The 18395-nt window shown below is 35.2% G+C and overlaps 1 protein-coding gene across 1 annotated transcript in view; it reads left to right on the forward strand.

Annotated features, from left to right (window-relative positions):
• The window catches only part of LOC150098900 (zinc finger protein 830), a 164224-nt gene that overhangs the window by 88280 nt on the left and 57549 nt on the right, over positions 1-18395 (forward strand). Inside the window, exon 5 of the mRNA XM_090404879.1 lies at positions 7490-7629. Within this exon, the coding sequence (XP_090261005.1) occupies positions 7490-7629 (140 nt within the window). The remainder of the gene's footprint in view (positions 1-7489; positions 7630-18395) is intronic.

Here is an 18395-nt window from a genome sequence, read left to right on the forward strand (position 1 = left end):
TCTCTGTATATATTATTATTATTATGGGCATCTCCATGTAGTCAGTAGACTCATTGCAGGAGACCCAAATTATCAAAAGAATATCTAACGTATCTCTTCTTGAATTCATTTACAGACGAAGAATTCACAACTGAGCCACGCAATTCATTCCACTCATTCAACACCCTCCAGGCAAAAAACCTTGTTCTCACACCCTTGTTAACCACACTTTCCTTAATTTCCAGGGATGACCTCTTGTTCTTCCATCACTATCACACAGCTGAAACATTTCCCCTGCATCAATCTTATAAAATCCTTTTAGTAATTTAAATGTTTCTATCATATTCCCTCTTCTCCGCCTATCATCCAACCTCAGCAATCCACAAGCTCTCAATCTATCAATGTAAGGAGCATTTTTTTACATTACTCACCAACTTGGTCACCCTCCTCTGAACCTCTCCACAACCTCCTCATCTCCAAGGGATCCAGGTGACCAGACCTGAGCACAGTAATCCAAATGTGGAAGTATCAATGCTTTATATAGGACAGTGGTGTTCAACCTTTTTTACTACGCGTGCTACTTTTCTATAAAAAGTTATTCAGCGATCTACTCTCTTATATATAAGTTATTTGGTGATCTAGTCTCTTATACATAAGTTATTCGGCGATCTACTCTCTTATATAGATCACGTTTCCCCAACCTGATATCTGATTACACACAAATAAACAACAAAAAAAAAAAAATACAACTAAAAACTTTATATGGGTATTTAAAAATTTATTTATCACTTTTAATTATTTTAATACAACAAAAAAAAAAAAAAATATATATATATATATATTGGAATAAAATATTTATTTCTCTATTTTGGAAAACCAAAGTTAGAAAAAACAACAGATTGATTACAAACTCACAAGTTACAGAAAATGCTGGTTGATTAAAAAAAAAAAAAGTTAATGTGAAATTTGGCATTGTTTGGACCTTGCAATATTTTCATAGTCAAGTTGATATGAAGAAGTGGCCAATCGCAGACAATCATCCAAATGATCATTTGTAATTTGGTTTCTTAATTGATTTTTTATGACGGTCATATTTGAAAAAGCAGATTCTGACAAGTATGTCGATCCGAAACACAACAGAATTTTTCGCGCAATATCAGTTAATATTGGGAATTTTTCATGTGCATACTTCCAAATGACTTCATTGTTTATTGATTTTAAATGTAAACTATTCTGAATGTTTATTATCTCAAGTTCTACTTCAGCTTGGTTTATATCAAACAGCCCACTAATTTTATTTGAAATTTCTGTGATATTCAAGTTTTCTTGAAATGGATTATTGATAAAAGATACAATCATTTCAGTTTTATTAAAATCTTTAAATCTTGAATTTATTTCTTCCTCAACGAATTCTATTTCACAAATAAATTCTTTTAAATCATAGCGAAGCATTTCTTGATTTTGTTCAAAAAATTTTAATAAATATGGGAGATGTCTAAATTTGCGGTCATTTATATTTTTCTTTAATAAAAGTAAGTATTGTTGGAAAGTTTTTATTGAACTTAACATGTCAATTAAATTTTATCTCTGCCTTGTAACTTTAAATTTAAATTGCTTAATTTTGTACAGAAATCTACTAAAAATGATAAGTGTAACAACCATCTTTTATCACTCAATTGTGGATAAATATTTCCTTTTTCATCAAGAAAAATTTTTATATTGTTAATTAATACAAGAAATCTTTCTAAAAATTAACTTCTGCTGAGCCAGCGAACATTATTGTACAACAGAAGTTCCCTATCATCATCTGCCTGTAATTTAAATAACCACCATTGCAGGGATTTTCCTCGAACAGAATTTACAATTTTAAATTAAATGTAATATCCAAAACATCTTTTGTGTTTAATCTTTTACTATACATATTAACGTACCACTGTATTATTCACCAACAGTACTTGTTGGTGAATAATACAGTGGTACGTTAAAAAATCTGGATATTTGTCATCGTTTTTACATAATGAAATGAAGCCTGATTTATTACCTATCATTGCAGGCGCACCATCAGTAGTAATAGACACAAATTTAAAAAGCAGAAGTTTGTGTTGTTTCACAAATTCAACAAATGCCGAAAAATGTCTTCTCCCCTAGTCCTTCCCAATAATGGTATAATTTTCAAAAGTTCTTCTTTACTTGAATAATCTTGAAATACCATGCAAATAAATACCATTAACTGAGCAATATCAATGAAGTCGTTTGATTCATGAAATTGTAATGAAAATGCAACACACTGGTGAATGTCTGACATTAACCTGGCCTGGAAACTTTTCTCCGACAATTGGAACTCTTCCTTTTGGCAATTTGAAACCTTGTCTACCACCTAGAAATAGTCTCTCTCTAGCAACGTCTCGAACAGAAGCTCCTTTCTGGAAGCGGGAAACTCCTCTCTCAAGCAACGTGGATCCGGGCAGTCTCTCGAGCAGCTTCCTCTCTGACAGCAATTCTGCAACCGGGACCCCTTCTGCTTGCTTCAGTCTCTTTTTATTAGGCCTCCTCTGAGACCTCGCATGAAGTTTGGCAACCCCCCAAAAAATCGGTATGAGTCTTTCATCTTAAGTTTCAAGTTCGGCACGCCTTTTGCTCTCCTTCGCTTTCTTTTGATTGTAAGTTGCTGTCCATCGGAAAGTTGTTTGAACTCTTTCTGACTGACTTTGGAGATGTTTACACTTAGAACCTGCAAGCCTTTCTCATACATACAAGTTTCAATAAAAATCTTTCTAATGTCACCATGTACAGCTTCGGTGACAAAAACATTGCCTTTGTTTTTAACACTCTAACATATTCTTATTAAAGCAGTATATACAGTTAGCTTCAAAAGAGTTATTTACAAAAACATCTAATACAAACTATACCAAGACAAACAAAGTTTATTTTTTTACAATTTTTACATGGGACTTAACCTAAGTAAAAAATCGATGTAATGTGTTTTGGAATATTTAATATTTAAGCTACAATAAAGTTTTTACGCTTTGCTTATAATCGTATTCACTCGGCTCGCTGTTTGATTTCCACTGATCCAAATTAATTCATTTACCGGACTTATAAGAAAATTACTGATTTGATGATTTTAACGTAAAATAAATAAACAATAGCAATACACTTAAAGCAAATTAAAAATAATACAAAATAATGATAAAAATATTATGTTTTCAGTTTTAATTAAATTTGTAAGTAAGGAGGAATACACAAGAGATCGACCAAAAATCGCTTCTCGACCCCTGATATAGGGGAATAATAACCTCTTTATCTCTGGATATTAGTGTGTTCCTCAATAACCAAGTAATCCTATGTGCAATCTTGGACACCTTAGCAATGTGTCCCCTGAACTTCATCTTCCTATCCACCAACACCCCTAAGTCCCTAGCCTCATCAATCTCTTGGATTACCGTTCCATCAATGTAGTACACAGCTGGTAATCTTTTAATCCCAAAATACATAACTTTACACTTTTCCACATTGAACTGACATCCATTACCTTTGGTCCATTTTGCCAGCTTATTTAAATCATCCTGCAAACTCTCAACATCAGCTTGATTTTATTGTGCTGCCCAACTTTGCATCATCAGCAAACAACTGAATATCTCCCTTTAAGCCATTTGCTATATCATTTATGTACAAATTAAACAACAATGGCCCAAGCACAGAGCCCTGAGGCACACCACTGGTCTCCTGCCCCATCCTGGACTCTGCTCCTCCATACACCACCTTCTTGTATCTCTCCTTGAGCCATTCTCCTATCCTTATCACCAGTTTAGTATCCATCTTCATCTACTCCAATTTGCGCAACAGTATTCCATGGGGTATCCTGTCAAAAGCATTAGCAAAATCCAGAAGTACCACTGTGTAGCTATTTCCTTTGTCCAACTCAGATGTCATTCTATTATAAAAAGTTAATAAATTGCTAAGGCAGGATCAACCTTTAACAAAACCCTGTTGGCTCCTATAGAGTATCATATCCTGATCCATCCATTCTTGAATTTTGTCTTTAACCAACTTTTCCAATACTTTTACCACCACACCCAAGATGGTGATTGGTTAATTACTGTATTTGCTGGTGTATAAGACGCACCCCCTTTTTTGTACACATTTTTTAGGGGAAAAAACTCTTTAATTATTATTATAATGAATTTACAGTATTTCAAATATAAAGTAATAAGTAGGTCTACTTTCAACAAATACCTAATCTAACTAGGAAACAGTACCCACCTTTTAATCTTCTTTGTCAATAACCAGAAATTCATCTCCAGAGCTAAATGAAGAGACACTTGAGACTCTTCTAAATCAGAATCTGAGTCCTCATACAACAAATTGTCCTCTGTATCATCCAGTGCATTACTAATGCCACACTTCTTAAATGATTTAACCACTGTCTCAATTTTCAAGCATTCCATGAAGCTTTGACACACTCACAAACTTGCGAAATGCTAGGCCTCTTCCTTCTTTCTGATGGCGTAACCTCAAAATCTGAAGACTGCATCTAGCTGTTCCACTTTTCCTTCATAAATCCCTTAAATGGTTTATTATTACAGATATCTAAAGGTTGAAGCTGACTAGTTAGTGACCTCCTGGAATTACAGCGAACTGAGTTTTCAATTCCTTGAGTTTATTTTTAACATCTTCTGTTCTGTGAGAACGAAACTGATCCCATACTAGTAGGGCAAGCTTCTTCAACAGTCTGCCAGGGTGCCTAGACCAAATTTTATATATCCATAACTTCATTCCTCCTCCATCCATCCAGCCTTTTGAGCCACTGAACTGTACGTAACTGGAATGCTTTCACACCGCAAGGAAGCAAGAAAGAAATCGTATAACTCAGAACAGAGAAAATTTCCAGAAATGAAAGTAATAAAAAACTGAGTATGGACATATAAGACACACCCTGTTTTTCAGACCTATTTTCAAAGGGAAAAAGTGTGTCTTATATGCCGGCAAATACAGTAACTACCGCAGTTTTAGAGACACCTTTATGCAAAGGAACTACTTTGCCTTCCTTCCACTCCCTGGGGACCATACCAGAGTTCAAACTTAAGTTAAATAACCAAGTAAGAGGCATTGACAATTCCTTTGCACATTCATGCAACACCCAAGCTGATATTCCATCTAAACCTACAGCAGTGTTTGCATTTAAATTTTGCAATATACTAAGTACCTCTGATTTCTTAACTTCAAGTCTCACATTAGTTATTGCTACAGGTACAGAGATATCCTCACTTGGGTGATAGACTTTTGAAAAGTGATCACTCAGTAACTCTGCTATTACATCTGAATTTGTCACCTCAGTACCATCAGCACCCACTAAAGTTATCCTTCTGAAGTCATTCTTCCTTTTACTAGCCACACATAGTGGAAGAACTCTTTGGGATTACCCTTGATCTCCTTGGCTAAGGTCTTCTCATAATCTGCTTTAGCTTTTCTTACTATGTTGGTAACCTTCCTAGCTTGAGCCCTGTTCTGCTCACGGGTGTACTGATCACCTTTTTCTGTACCCATCACATTTAATTCCAGTGACCGCATCTTCTGCTGACAGCCAAGTTTCACTAATGCCTACAACTTTTGGTGAGATTTCACTGACTAATGCCAAAAATTCTTCCCTCTTATTTCGAATGCTTCTTGCATTAGTATACAAAAATTGCAGATTCCCTTTAGTTCTTGTATAAGCTTTAGAACTGATATACATGTCACTAATTTCAGTAGTCCCATGCCGATCTTTACCCACTCTACTCTGCAATTTATTCTGCGAATAAGGATCAACAAATATACAATCACTGCTTAATTTTCTCCCTCTTACACTCAACCTTTTCAATTTTCAATTATGTGTGTGTGTGTGTGTGTGTGTGTGTGTGTGTGTGTGTGTGTGTGTGTGTGTGTGTGTGTGTGTGTGTGTGTGTGTGTGTGTGTGTGTGTGTGCTCCAGATGATGACCTTAATATGAAGGTCGAAACATCAGGAAATTAAATTTTATTATTTATAACACGGTTGTAGAGTTCATAATTTGTCTAAAATGACAGCATGGACTGAAATGAAACCCAATCAAGAGATCAGATTAGAAATACACTACCATATTTCATAGTACTGGGCATGTGTACAGTATGCCTACTAAAAGATTTCCCCAAAATCTCCAAAATGGCAGAAGAGTAGAAGGAAAGATACATATCAATAAGAAAATCAAGGGTATATGTGGTCTGAACTTTTACAGAAATTTAAATAACTTGGGTTCAGATGAATTGGACCAAAAGCTATTGTTCATAGTAGTCTCAACTCATCTTAGGATAACGATGAATTAGCATCCAGCTTTCACCTCCAAATATATTGTAGATTGCTCTCCTCCTGCAATTCTGATCATAACTTGTTCATCTTTCTTATTCTGCAGATTGTCCTGCCCTCAGCCAATCTCAGTTTCATATCCTATTGCCCTACAATAATGCCAGTTGGGATTACCTTCAGGATTTATTATACCTCTGTGCTTTTCCATGGTCTGATTATGGCTTCTGCTCTTTCAGTCCAAACACTTGCTCCAATTTAATAATTGAGATTATTTTAGATGGGTGGTTGTGGGAATTTGAAGTGAGCTCTTGTAATTTTGTGCAGACTAAAAGAGATACTGCACCATCTAGTGTCAGAAAATCAGTATTGTACCTGTATACATTTGTCATTACTAGGACTAACTTTTGGCTGAATTCTAAGTTCTGCCTTAGTTCTAGCCATTTAATTATGATATTATGTACAAAATTATGATTAGTTTGACTGAAAGATTAATTTGTTATCTCCTTAGTTTTAGAACTTGTTTTTCAGTATATAACTGACTTAATCTCTTGGCTGATAGTCATCTATGTAGTCGAGATCAAAATGGATCAGACTTCATCTGTAATGAAGTCTGATCCATTCATAATGATTTCACTTGCAACAAGATGTAATGTCATTCAATGTCATTGATCAGACACTGAAATTTTAGAATAAACATATTTTTTATTTTCAATATTTTTATTGTGTTTATTTTAATTAATTTTTTTTCCTGCTCATTCTGGTTTTTTATCCTGCTGCCTTGTTAACAGCTATTCTGTTACCACACTCTTTATTGTTATTATTAGTGAATTTTGTTAATGAAGCTCAGCAGTGAAATCATATTAAAATAGTTTTCATCGCTTGTTACATATAGTACAGTTTCATGCATTTAAATTCTACAGCTGTGAGCAAGTGGGTAGAACCAAACCCATAAACACAAATCTTGATTATGAGCATATGTCAAGATAGAAGCATTAACCAACCAATCCCTTGGCAAAACACATTGGAAGATATGTCCCTCAAGGCATGTCTTGTTACTTCTCTTGCTTTAGTTGAAGTAATGATAGTCAAGACAATGAGACTTTCATGTTTATCTATAAGATGATATTTATATATTTAATAGATAAATTTATTGGTTGGTGGTATAAGAAGTTTTCCCTTTCATGTTATAGATCACATAAAGACAGACAAAGGTCAGTACCAGTGAAAATAAATAGCTATTCATCATCTTCAGAAGATGAAGATATACCACGGAAAACAAACAACCATGTTGATAATAAGGTCCCCAATTCAACAACAATTCTGCCTCCTGGTGAGTTTTTTTTTTTAAGTAAAATTTTGTGAAACTAAACAGAATTTTATAAAGAGAAGGTATTACTTACAAACAGAATTCACAAGAAAAATATAGGCAGAACTTTAAAGAAATATAATTTGTGCACTGCTTTCAAACCCATCTGAAGCAAGTTGTCCTTATCTGCTCTCCTAGAGATCTGCTCCATCCCCTCTCTGTTTCAGATGTTTTTTGTTCCTTGTTCTTACAAATTATATTATGGTCAGACTGAGAGATTTGCTAAACCTGACTTGAAAAAAATAATTATCATCAGGTCTAGCTGATCATGCCTTGGATACCTTGTGCAGAATCAAATGGAAAAAAAAACTATTATGTTTCACTGCAACAAATACAAACTTGAAACACTTATTTCAGAATCAGCAACAGATTTTTAAAAAAACAACCTTATCTCTGAATAAAGTGCTAAAAGTGGCAGAAAAAAAATCGATTGATTTCAGCAGAAATAAAATGAAACATAAATAAGCAATCTGAAATGGCAAATCATTTGCTTCAACAGATCTTGTTTATAATATCAATCATTTTAACAGTTACAGCAATGTTAAAAGATAAACAAAAAAGTGATTATATGAATGAACAGAGTTTGCAGTACAAGCTCTGTTCATTCTATGGTTATTTGTAGAAAGGAAATATCATTGTGCCAAAGAAATGACACTGTTTAACAATTTGGAATCAGAATAGGAAAAAACTGCACTGCAAAAGCATTAATAGAGAGTTGGACTGCTGCAAACAAATGTATGAAGAATTTTTTGGATCAAATGGAAGCAATTTGGCCAGGGAACTAGAATCGATTAGTATATGTCTAGAATATCTTTTTTCCTCTCTTGGTGTTGTTTATACCATAAGATATTATTATGAATATAATTGTTGCAGTTGAAAGTATGAGGGATAGGCTTATGTAGGGAATGCCTTTCAAGAGATCTGCTATCATGGGATAAATTAGAGAGTAGACCAGATAATAATCAATATTGGACCATTGAGAGTACTAAAATAGCTGGCATCTATGTAAGGTGTAAAGGTTATTGGGGATCTAAGGAGAAACTACAGTTTTTGTATACTAATGCTAGAAGCATTAGGAATTATACCGAGAAAAGTTTTTGGCATTAGTTAATGCCACTTCACCAAAAATTATAGACATCAGTAATTCTTGGCTGAAGCAGATGATGTAATTAAAGGAATAGAATGTGATGGGTATTGTATTTTCAGGAAGGATAGAGAAAATAGGACATGGGGAGAGGTATTGCTGATGATAGTTGAAAAATTGTAGCCAAAAAGAGTAGGAGATCAGGAAGGACAGGCATGAGATTGGCAATTCGTTTGAGGCATTCTGGTATAAAATAGAAGTCAGCAAGACAGAATATACAGTTGGTTGCTACTATAAGCCAGAGGGTGCAAGAGCTAATGTGGAAGATGTGCATCAGCAAATTAATGCAAAGGATGCAGGTCAAGTAATTATTATGGAAGATTTCAACTGAGGAGACATAGACTGGAAGGAGGAAAGATGATGTGCCAGGAAGAAAATGAAATTTACACACCTAAGAGATAATTACTTGAAACAGCATGTCATAGAGGGATCTCAGGGTATGAAAGTGTTGTATCTGGTCACAGTATCATAAAATCTATTCATAAAAGTTAGCCATTGGTGGTTGGTGAGAGTGATCATGCAATCATTACTTGGGAGGTTGCAAAATATGTGGATTTTTAAGTTAAGTCAGTTAAGAAGGGGAGGTGGGGGATATGTGCAACTACACAGTAGGTGATTATGACAAGCTTTGGAGGCAGCTTACAGCAGTGTTGTGGCATAAGAATTTGCAAGGGAAGGTTGTTATCATTGCATAGGAGATATTCAAGGGATATCTGAAGAAAGAACTATCAGACTGTATTTCCAAAGTCAGGAGGATAAATCAGGTAGGCATTTCATGGATCAGTAGCATTATTAAGCAGGATCTGCAAAAAAAAAAATGTTATGGAGGGTTTATATGGAGAAAGGTGATCAGCAGGCTCACAAGCTGTACATGGCTCAAGCAAGAAAGGTGACCAGCATAGTACGGAATACAAAATCAGATTATGAGAAGACCTTAGACAAGCAGGTCAAAAGAAACCCCAAAGAGTTCTTTTGCTAGTAAAAGGAAGAATGGAAGGATAACTTTAATTGGTGCTGATGTAGCAAGGTGACAGAAACAGATGAAATAGTGGAGTTACTGAGTGAGAATCTTTCTTTGTCTGATATGAAATTGAGGTTGATGAATCACAAGTACTTCAGATATTGTAGAACCTCAATGCGCATGGCACCATAGGTTTGAATGGGATATCAGCTTATGTATTGTGAGCATGTGCAAAGGAATTGTCATTGCCTCGTACTAAGCTGTTTAACTCAAGTCTCGACTGAAGCAGATGATGTAATTCTGGAAGTCTCCCAAGGGAGTGGAAGAAGGGTAAAATAGTTCCTTTGCATAAAGGAGGCTCTAAGACTACAGTAGAAGTCTTATAGCTCAGTCTCAGGAGTAGTGCCAAAAGTAATATCAGAAAAGTTTTCAAAAAAAAAAAAAAAAACAGAATTGAGGAATGAGTGGAAGAATATGAGAATATGATACTCTTTATTTGTGTGTGGGGGGGGGGGGGCAACTTGGCTTTGTTGAAGGTCAGTCTTGCTTTAGTAATTTATTAACTTTTTGTAATAGAGTGACAGCTGAGTTGGATAAAGGAAATGATTACATGATAATACTGCTGGATTTTGCAAAGGCATTTGGCAGAATATCACATGGAATACTGCTACACAAATTGGAATGGAAGGGGATGAATATGAATCTGGTTATATGCATATAAGAATGGTGGATGAACAGATACCAAAAAGTAGTGTATAGAGCAGCAGAGTTGAGAAAGTAGATGGCTAGCAGGTGCTAGAAGGCACTTTCCAGTACTGTTTAATTTGTGCATAAATGATACAGGAAATTATTTGAAGGTGACAGAAACAGATGAAATAGTGGAGTTACTGAGTAAGAATATTTCTTTGTCTGATATGACAATAACTGATGATGCAAAGATAGGTAGCTTAATCAAGGAAATGTAGAAAAGCTTGAAAAATGATTTAAATAGGTTGAAAATATGGACTTCCCTAATGGTATCTACACCTTGATGATGTAGGGAGGCTTGCATGCACCAGTGACCTCAAGAGCTATGCCAGTAGTAACTAAGCTACTGGTAGGGCCTCCCTAGCTGGACAGGTCGAGAAGTAGAAGCAATAAAGGTATAAAATACAGACAATCAACTAGATTTGATGGCATAAATACAGAGGTTTGGAAATGTGGAGAATATTTACATCACAGATTCTTAAAATTAATAAATAACTGTTGGAGGAAATGAGGTTCCATCATATTGGTCAAAAGCTAAGGTTATATCTATATTTAAGAAAGGAGATAAAGATGATTGTGGAAATTATGGAGGAATAAGTTTATTAAATGCAGGTTACAAAATTATCAGTAAAATCCTAAATAAAAGACTTAGAAATTGCAAACAATCTACTCTCAGAAGAACAAAATGGTTTCAGACATGGAAGATTATGTATAGACAATGTTTATGCCTATTATTATTATATTATTGAAAAAATATGAAAATTTAATTTAGAGACTCACAAGCTATACAAAGATATAAAAGTACAGTTAGGTAATAAATTAACAGAAGAGATTGAAATTAATCAAGTTGTTAGACAGGGATGTAGCTTATCTTCAACTCTATTCAGTATATGAGGGGTTCTGTAAAGTTTTGATAAACACCTAAAATAAAAAATTAATTAATTTTATGTCTTCTTATATATCCTAAAAGAAAAAGAACAAATTATTACAATTTGATGAAACAGGGTTAAAGGGTTTTAAGATATGTTTTTTCTTGATGTTATATCAGTTGCTTTAATATAATTTTTGTTCTAGGTGTTTATCAGAACTTTCCAAATCCCCTCTCGTATACAGGTATCCCTTGCTTAACGCGGAATTTGATTAATGCAGCGAAATTAATTGCGACAGTCCCTTGATATACGCAGCAAGAGTTTTGATTAACATGCCTTTAAATTTACCACGCAAAAACATGCAAGGCTCGTGGCATGAGCATGATGACGTCATTCCTCCCATGCAGCCGTGCTCCCAGAGCCTGAGTGCCAGGCAGTTACTTCGCTACCAACATTAAGAGTGGGTGTATTACAAACTCCAGTTGTTCTGCTGTACGCATTTAAAAATTTACATTCTTCGTAAATTTTACAGCCCATTAATCATGTCGAAGAATAACAGTAATCCCACAACCAGGTCATTAAGTGAAAAAAAGAAGAGGAAAGTAATCACCTTAGATACAAAACTTGATATAATTTAAATGTGGTGAAAGTAAAAGTAAGATTGGAAGCGAATTTGGTTTTAACGAGTCTACAATACAGACTATTTTATCCAAAGCTGATGAGTATTGCAAGCGAGGTAAAGTTGCATCTACATCTGCAAGTATGCAATGCACACGTAACCGGAGTGCTATAATGGTTGAAATAGAAGATCTGTTGATTATTTGGCTGGAAGACTGCAATCAAAAGAGAATTCCAATTAACCTATAATATCACAGCCAAAGCTCTAAGCCTGTTTTCAAGACTTAAAGAGACTAAATATAAAGAAGACTCAGCTAGCAAAGGCTGGCTTGAAAATTTTAAATCTAGGGCTGGACTAAAGAATGTGAAAATAACAGGTGAAACTGCAAGTGCTCAGCAGGAAATGTGGATGCAGCATCCACATTTCCTGCTGAGCTGCAGAAAATTATTGAAGCAAATTATTATGATTACCGACAAATTTTCAGTGTAGATGAAACTGGCCTCTATTGGAAAAAAATGCGATCTAGAACTTTTATATCAAAAAAAGAAGCATTGCAGCCTGGCTATAAAGTATCAAAAGATTGCTTAACTGTTATGCTTGGAAGGAATGCTAATGGAGATTTTAAATTGTCTATCAAACTCAGAACCCAAGGGCTTTAAAAGGATGTAACAAGAACTCTTTACCCATAATTTGGCAGGCAAATCAGAAGGCTTGGATTACCCGAAGTCTATTCGAAGATTGGTTTAGGTCTTATTTTTGCCCAGTAGTTGAAGCTTATTGCAAGAGAAATAACTTAGCTTTCAAAGCTCTTTTGCTATTAGATAATGCACCTGGTCATCCAAATTCTCTTAATGATCTGTGTGAGAATGTGAAAGTTTTGTTTTTCACACCAAATACGACATCATTGCTACAACCTATGGACATGGGCGTCATTGCAACTTTCAAAGCCTATTTTTTTAAAAAGACATTCTCAAAGTCAGTAGAAACAACAACGGGAGAAAATGCGATTATGCTCCAAGAATTTTGGAAAAAATTGAACATTAAACACGCAATTGAAAACATTCATTACTCATGGGAGCAAGTGTCTTCTAGCTGCATGAAAGCTGTTTGGAAAAACCTTTTGCCAGAATGCCCTAATAATAACTTAGATGATTTTCAAAATCCTGGGAACAACGTGGTCGAAGAAATCATTGCAATTGATGAAGACCTTGGTTTTGATGGTGATGATGTAGAAGATTTTAAAGAATTATTGGATTCAAATTCAAAAGATTTCAGTGACAGTGATCTTGAAATTGAATAACAACGCATATGAAGACAACAAACAAATGGAATGTGAAGATGAGATTCCAAAGGAGATAACAGTCAAATGGAATATTTCGCAGTTTAGAATCGCTTAAGCAGCAAGTAATGGATATGGATCCAGATGTTAATCAAAGAATGCTTGTTTACCGAGGTCTGGAGAGTCATTTTGCTTGTTATCGTAGAATTTATGCCGATAAGAAAAAACTAAAACTGTTCAAACGACTCTTGATAACTTCTTTTGATAAAAAAAATTGCAGTAACTAATGTAGGTACAAGTATTTATTAAACATTTACTTTGCATTCATTTTTTATCTTTCCTAAAAGAGTACCATATAAAACAAACTACTAATACAGTAATCCAGTGTTTCTCAAAATGTGGTACGCATACTCCTGGGGGGTATGCAAACGGTCTTAAGGGGGGTACGTGGCAATTTTAGCTATGCATCTGTAACGCATGGAATCATTATATTTCTCAACAAATAGTGCAATTAGAAACTTTAATTTTGGGAAAAAAGTGTGAGTTATATTCAAGTAAATATGGTAATTTTTTTAGCTTTCAAATTCTTAAGTATGGATCATTGATTAAAGATCGGATTTATAAAACGCATGAGAGAGAGCAATATTGCAAATACAAGTAGCTGCAAGCAATAAGAAAACGTTGATATTATATCAACGTTTTCTTTTCATCAACGTCATCAACGTTTATTACATCTGGATCAAATGAAATTGATAAGGGTGTGTCGTCTGACATCTCTAGAGAACCAGTTAGCAAGAAGAGATGAAAAATCTTCGTAAGTATGATATGAATTACTTGAAATGTGGATTTTCATGTACGGGAAATGAAGAGAAACCTATTCCAAATTTTGTTCTATTTAAAATAAATCATAATTTTTGTTTACATGAACATATAAATTCAAATAAAATAGTCATTTACAATGAAATATACTTTATTTATTTATTATTTGGTAAGGGTAATAATGAAAATTTAAGAAGGGGGTACGTGGATATCTGAAGTTTGAGAAACACTGCAGTAATCGATCATGGACGAATTGTACTTTTTACCATTGATTATTATATATGATTATCATTGAACATTGTTGACGAAGAATTTTAGAAACTATTTTATAACTTACAACAACATAATGGCAATGTACGAGTGGGTTAGAAAACTATTGAAGAAGAGGAACAATTTATAGACTTCACGTCAAGCGGCGAAATCAAAAGACAATTTGCATCTAAATTGCTGTTTGAATTTTGGGCCAGTGTCGATGATGAATTTTCTGCACTAAAGTCAAGAGCTTTTCGTGAACTTTTGCCATTTCCAACATCTTGTCTTTGTGAAATCGGGTTTTCTGCAGTGGTTGCCTTAAAAACAAAATATAGATCTCAGTTAAATATAGAAAAAAAACCTGTCAATTTCCAATGTATCGCCATCATATGAAAAGCTTTGCTCCACAACACAGGCCCAAGGAAGCCATTAATTTTTAGATTCCTTGTTATTGTTTAGTTTTAATTAGTTGCTCAGTATATTTTGCAATATTGGTATGTTCCCATAAGTGTAACTAATTTATTCAATACAGTGGATTTTATACATTTTATTAATATATTTTCAGAGTGTATTTTTGTTTTTATATTGGTTTTGTGTCAATAAATAGTTTTATTAAATGCTTTTATTTCAATAAAGTATTTTTTCAGTTTTTCCTTTGATTTCCGCTTTCTTCGCACACCCCCTTTAGGTATTTTGCACCCCCAAAGGGAGGGGGAGCATCCCATAGGTTGAGAATCACTGGATTATGAGCACTAGCATTGATAACCATAGTAATTGTTACCCTTGTCAGCTCTAGTGATTATTATGTTATTGTCTTTGCATAATTTACAGAGAATATGCAAATAGCTGTCAGAGAGATTTCTTTGACAGCTATTTGCATATTCTCTAGGCAGCTCCACTTGCATTAGGATGTTATTGGCAATAGTAGGAGGTAAGTAGTGGATGCAATGTTTTGTATGTAACATGATGTCTAAAGATAGAACTTGATGAAGCACTGCTGCAAAGTTGTGTCCAAGGCTATGGACACTAATGGCTGCTTGAGTCTTTTTGACTGAAGGTTAACATCAGCTTGAAGAAGCTGATTTTCAGATTATAGAAAACTAAGGGCTGTGTTAATAGCAGATAGTTAATAATATGAGTAGCAGTGATCTGTTGATGAAGCAGTGCAAAGCTAGCATGTCTAAGATACAAATAGTCTTAGATGAATGAAATTTTATCTTACACAGGTGCGTATAATTCCAGTGTCCTTCCCTTTAAAAAGGCTAGCCAATTAAGTTCTCTGTATAAATGGAAGTTTCCGCTTACCGCATTGTTTAGCATCACCACCAAAAAGAAATCAGCCAGTTTCATATTCTCCATAAATTAAGCAAAGACAATAATATAATAATCACTGGAGCCAACAAGGATAATGCTACTGTGGTCATCTGTGCTAGTGACTAATCAGAAAAATGAATATATTGCTCAGAGACTGCACTATTTATAAACCTTTGATTATTAATTAACTTAAGGAATTCACAACATATACTAGAATATAAATTAAATTAAACTTTAATATATATTATCAATATTTCGGCAACGTCACGTTGCAATCTTCAAAGGAACTTAAAATAAAGACAGACACATGCACGCAAGCACTACACACAGTAAATGAGGATGAAGCGAGGAAGCTATTGTTTCTCCTAAAAGTCCTGATGGTTCCCCCTAGCAGGCTATATAGGTATTCTTGGCCGTTGGGCTGAAGGTCTCCTGATGTAAGTCTCCCAAATTTGGGGCAATCTCATGCAATCAAATTTATTGAGGTTTGGCATATTTCTTAGGGCTGAGGCTGATTCCATGAAAAGACTTTCAAATTTGAACTTGCTACGGTGTATTAACATGATTCGCTGTCCTGCCTGTTTGGCCAAAGTAGGACAGCTTAAACAAAGAAATAGTAATCACCAAAGCGGATAAGGGAAACTCCACCGTAGTACTCAACCATACGGACTACACAGGTAAGCTTAATGCTCTATTATTAATCGGGGCTACTTACCTCCCCATTGAATACAACCCACCAACTCACAAATTAGAAAACTCCATAGGCTCCTTAAGAATGTCACTTCTTGGCCTGTAGAAGTTATTAACAAATTACTATATCCCCCCCCCCCCCCCCGTTTATATGGACTCCCAAAAATACATAAAGATAATGTGCCATTACGTCCCATAGTGGATGGCATTAATTTCCCCACATACAAATTAGCTATTTATTTGGCCAAAGCACTCGCACAGTATACTGGCAACACACCATCACACATAAAAAACTCAGCCCACTTCAAAGCCAGCATAAAAAACCTTACACTTCAACATACATAATGGTCAGTTTTGATGTCTCCTCCTTATTCACAAATGTCCCACCCAAGGAAACCTTAGAGCTAATCCAAGCTAAATTTCCTCCCGCTATCTCAGCCCTATTTCAGTTCACAATGAATTTAGGCTATTTCGTTTGGCAGAGAAAATTCTACAAACAGAGGGGACAGTTATGGATTCACCACTCTCCCCACCCTTGGCCAACTTCTTTATGGAGACTTTTGAAGAGAAATCCTTAAACTCTGTCCCACAAAAACCAACCATATGGCTTCGCTACGTTGATGTTGTGTTCGCTATTTGGCCACATGGCTCTGATACACTCCTCTCCTTCTTAACACACTTAAACAATCAACACCCCAGAATCAAGTTCACCCTGGAAAAAGAGGAAAACAACAGCCTCCCTTTACTAGACACACTAGTCCCACCAGCCTGATGGAGCCTTGGTTTTCTCTGTTTATAGAAAACCCACCCATACAGGTAGATACATTCACTAACAATCCCCCCCCCACACACAACAATATGGAGTTATTAAGACACTATACAACAGGACTAAACTAGTCTGTTCAAATGACAATGCCCTAACCACTGAACTAAATCACATCCTCAACACTTTCTCAGCCAATGGCTACTCCCCACCAAAAAAAAAAAAAAAAAATCACAAAATATTGAAACCAGTAACCCCCCCCCCCCCTTCACAACAAGGATTACTCCAAATCCATCACCATTCCCTACATCCGAGGCACCTCAGAAAAAATTACCAAAATCTTAAAAAACATGACTTGACCTCTTGTTACAGACCATATAGAAAATTGGCATTCCTTATCCGCTCCACTAAAGACCAATCACTTCCCCTAGACCTACCTGGTGTATACCAGGTCCCTTGCAGCTGTAAGCTGTCCTACTTTGGCCAAACAGGCAGGACAGCGAATATCAGAATTTCAGAACACAAGGACTACATCATTTTCACCAGTATAACCACTCTGTTATACTGGTGAAAACCACTAAGTATAGACCATGCTCTGGATACACGCCACAGAATACGGTGGAAGAAAGCCACAATAATACACCGTAGCAAGTTCAAATTTGAAAGACTTTTCATGGAATCAGCCTCAGCCCTAAGAAACATGCCAAACCTCAATTTGAGACTGTCCCAAATTTGGGTGACTTACATCGGGAGACCTTCAGCTCGACGGCTAAGAATACCTACATAGCCTGCTAGGAGGCACCATCAGGACTTTTAGGAGAAACAATAGCTTCCTCGCTTCATCCTCATTTACTGTGTGTGATGCCCGCGTGCACGTGCCTTTATTTTAAGTTCCTTTGAAGATTGCAACATGACGTTGCCGAAATATTGGAAATATATATTAAAGTTTAATTTAATTTATATTCTAGTGTACATTGTGAATTCCTTAAGTTAATTAATAATCATGTATAATCAATGTATAAGCCTTTCTACGAGAATATAAACCTCTGGATTACAATCCCATCAGTTATCATAAAAAAACATTAAAATTGCTTCTAAAAAATGATATTTCTTGGCCTCCTTAAATAGCTAAAAAACAATGATTGCATAAAATTCATAAACCCAGTAACCCTCTTCATCCCATAGTGACTTCCCCTGTTTCTTAGCCAAACAGTTAGCTAAATCTTTAACCTCACTTACTGGTCACACTTCATTTTATATTAAAAATTCTACT

The sequence above is a fragment of the Typopeltis vanoorti genome, chromosome 15 (genome assembly GCF_054136105.1).
Source record: "Typopeltis vanoorti isolate ZY-2024b chromosome 15, IOZ_Tvanoo_1.0, whole genome shotgun sequence".
Lineage (NCBI taxonomy): Eukaryota > Metazoa > Arthropoda > Arachnida > Uropygi > Thelyphonidae > Typopeltis > Typopeltis vanoorti.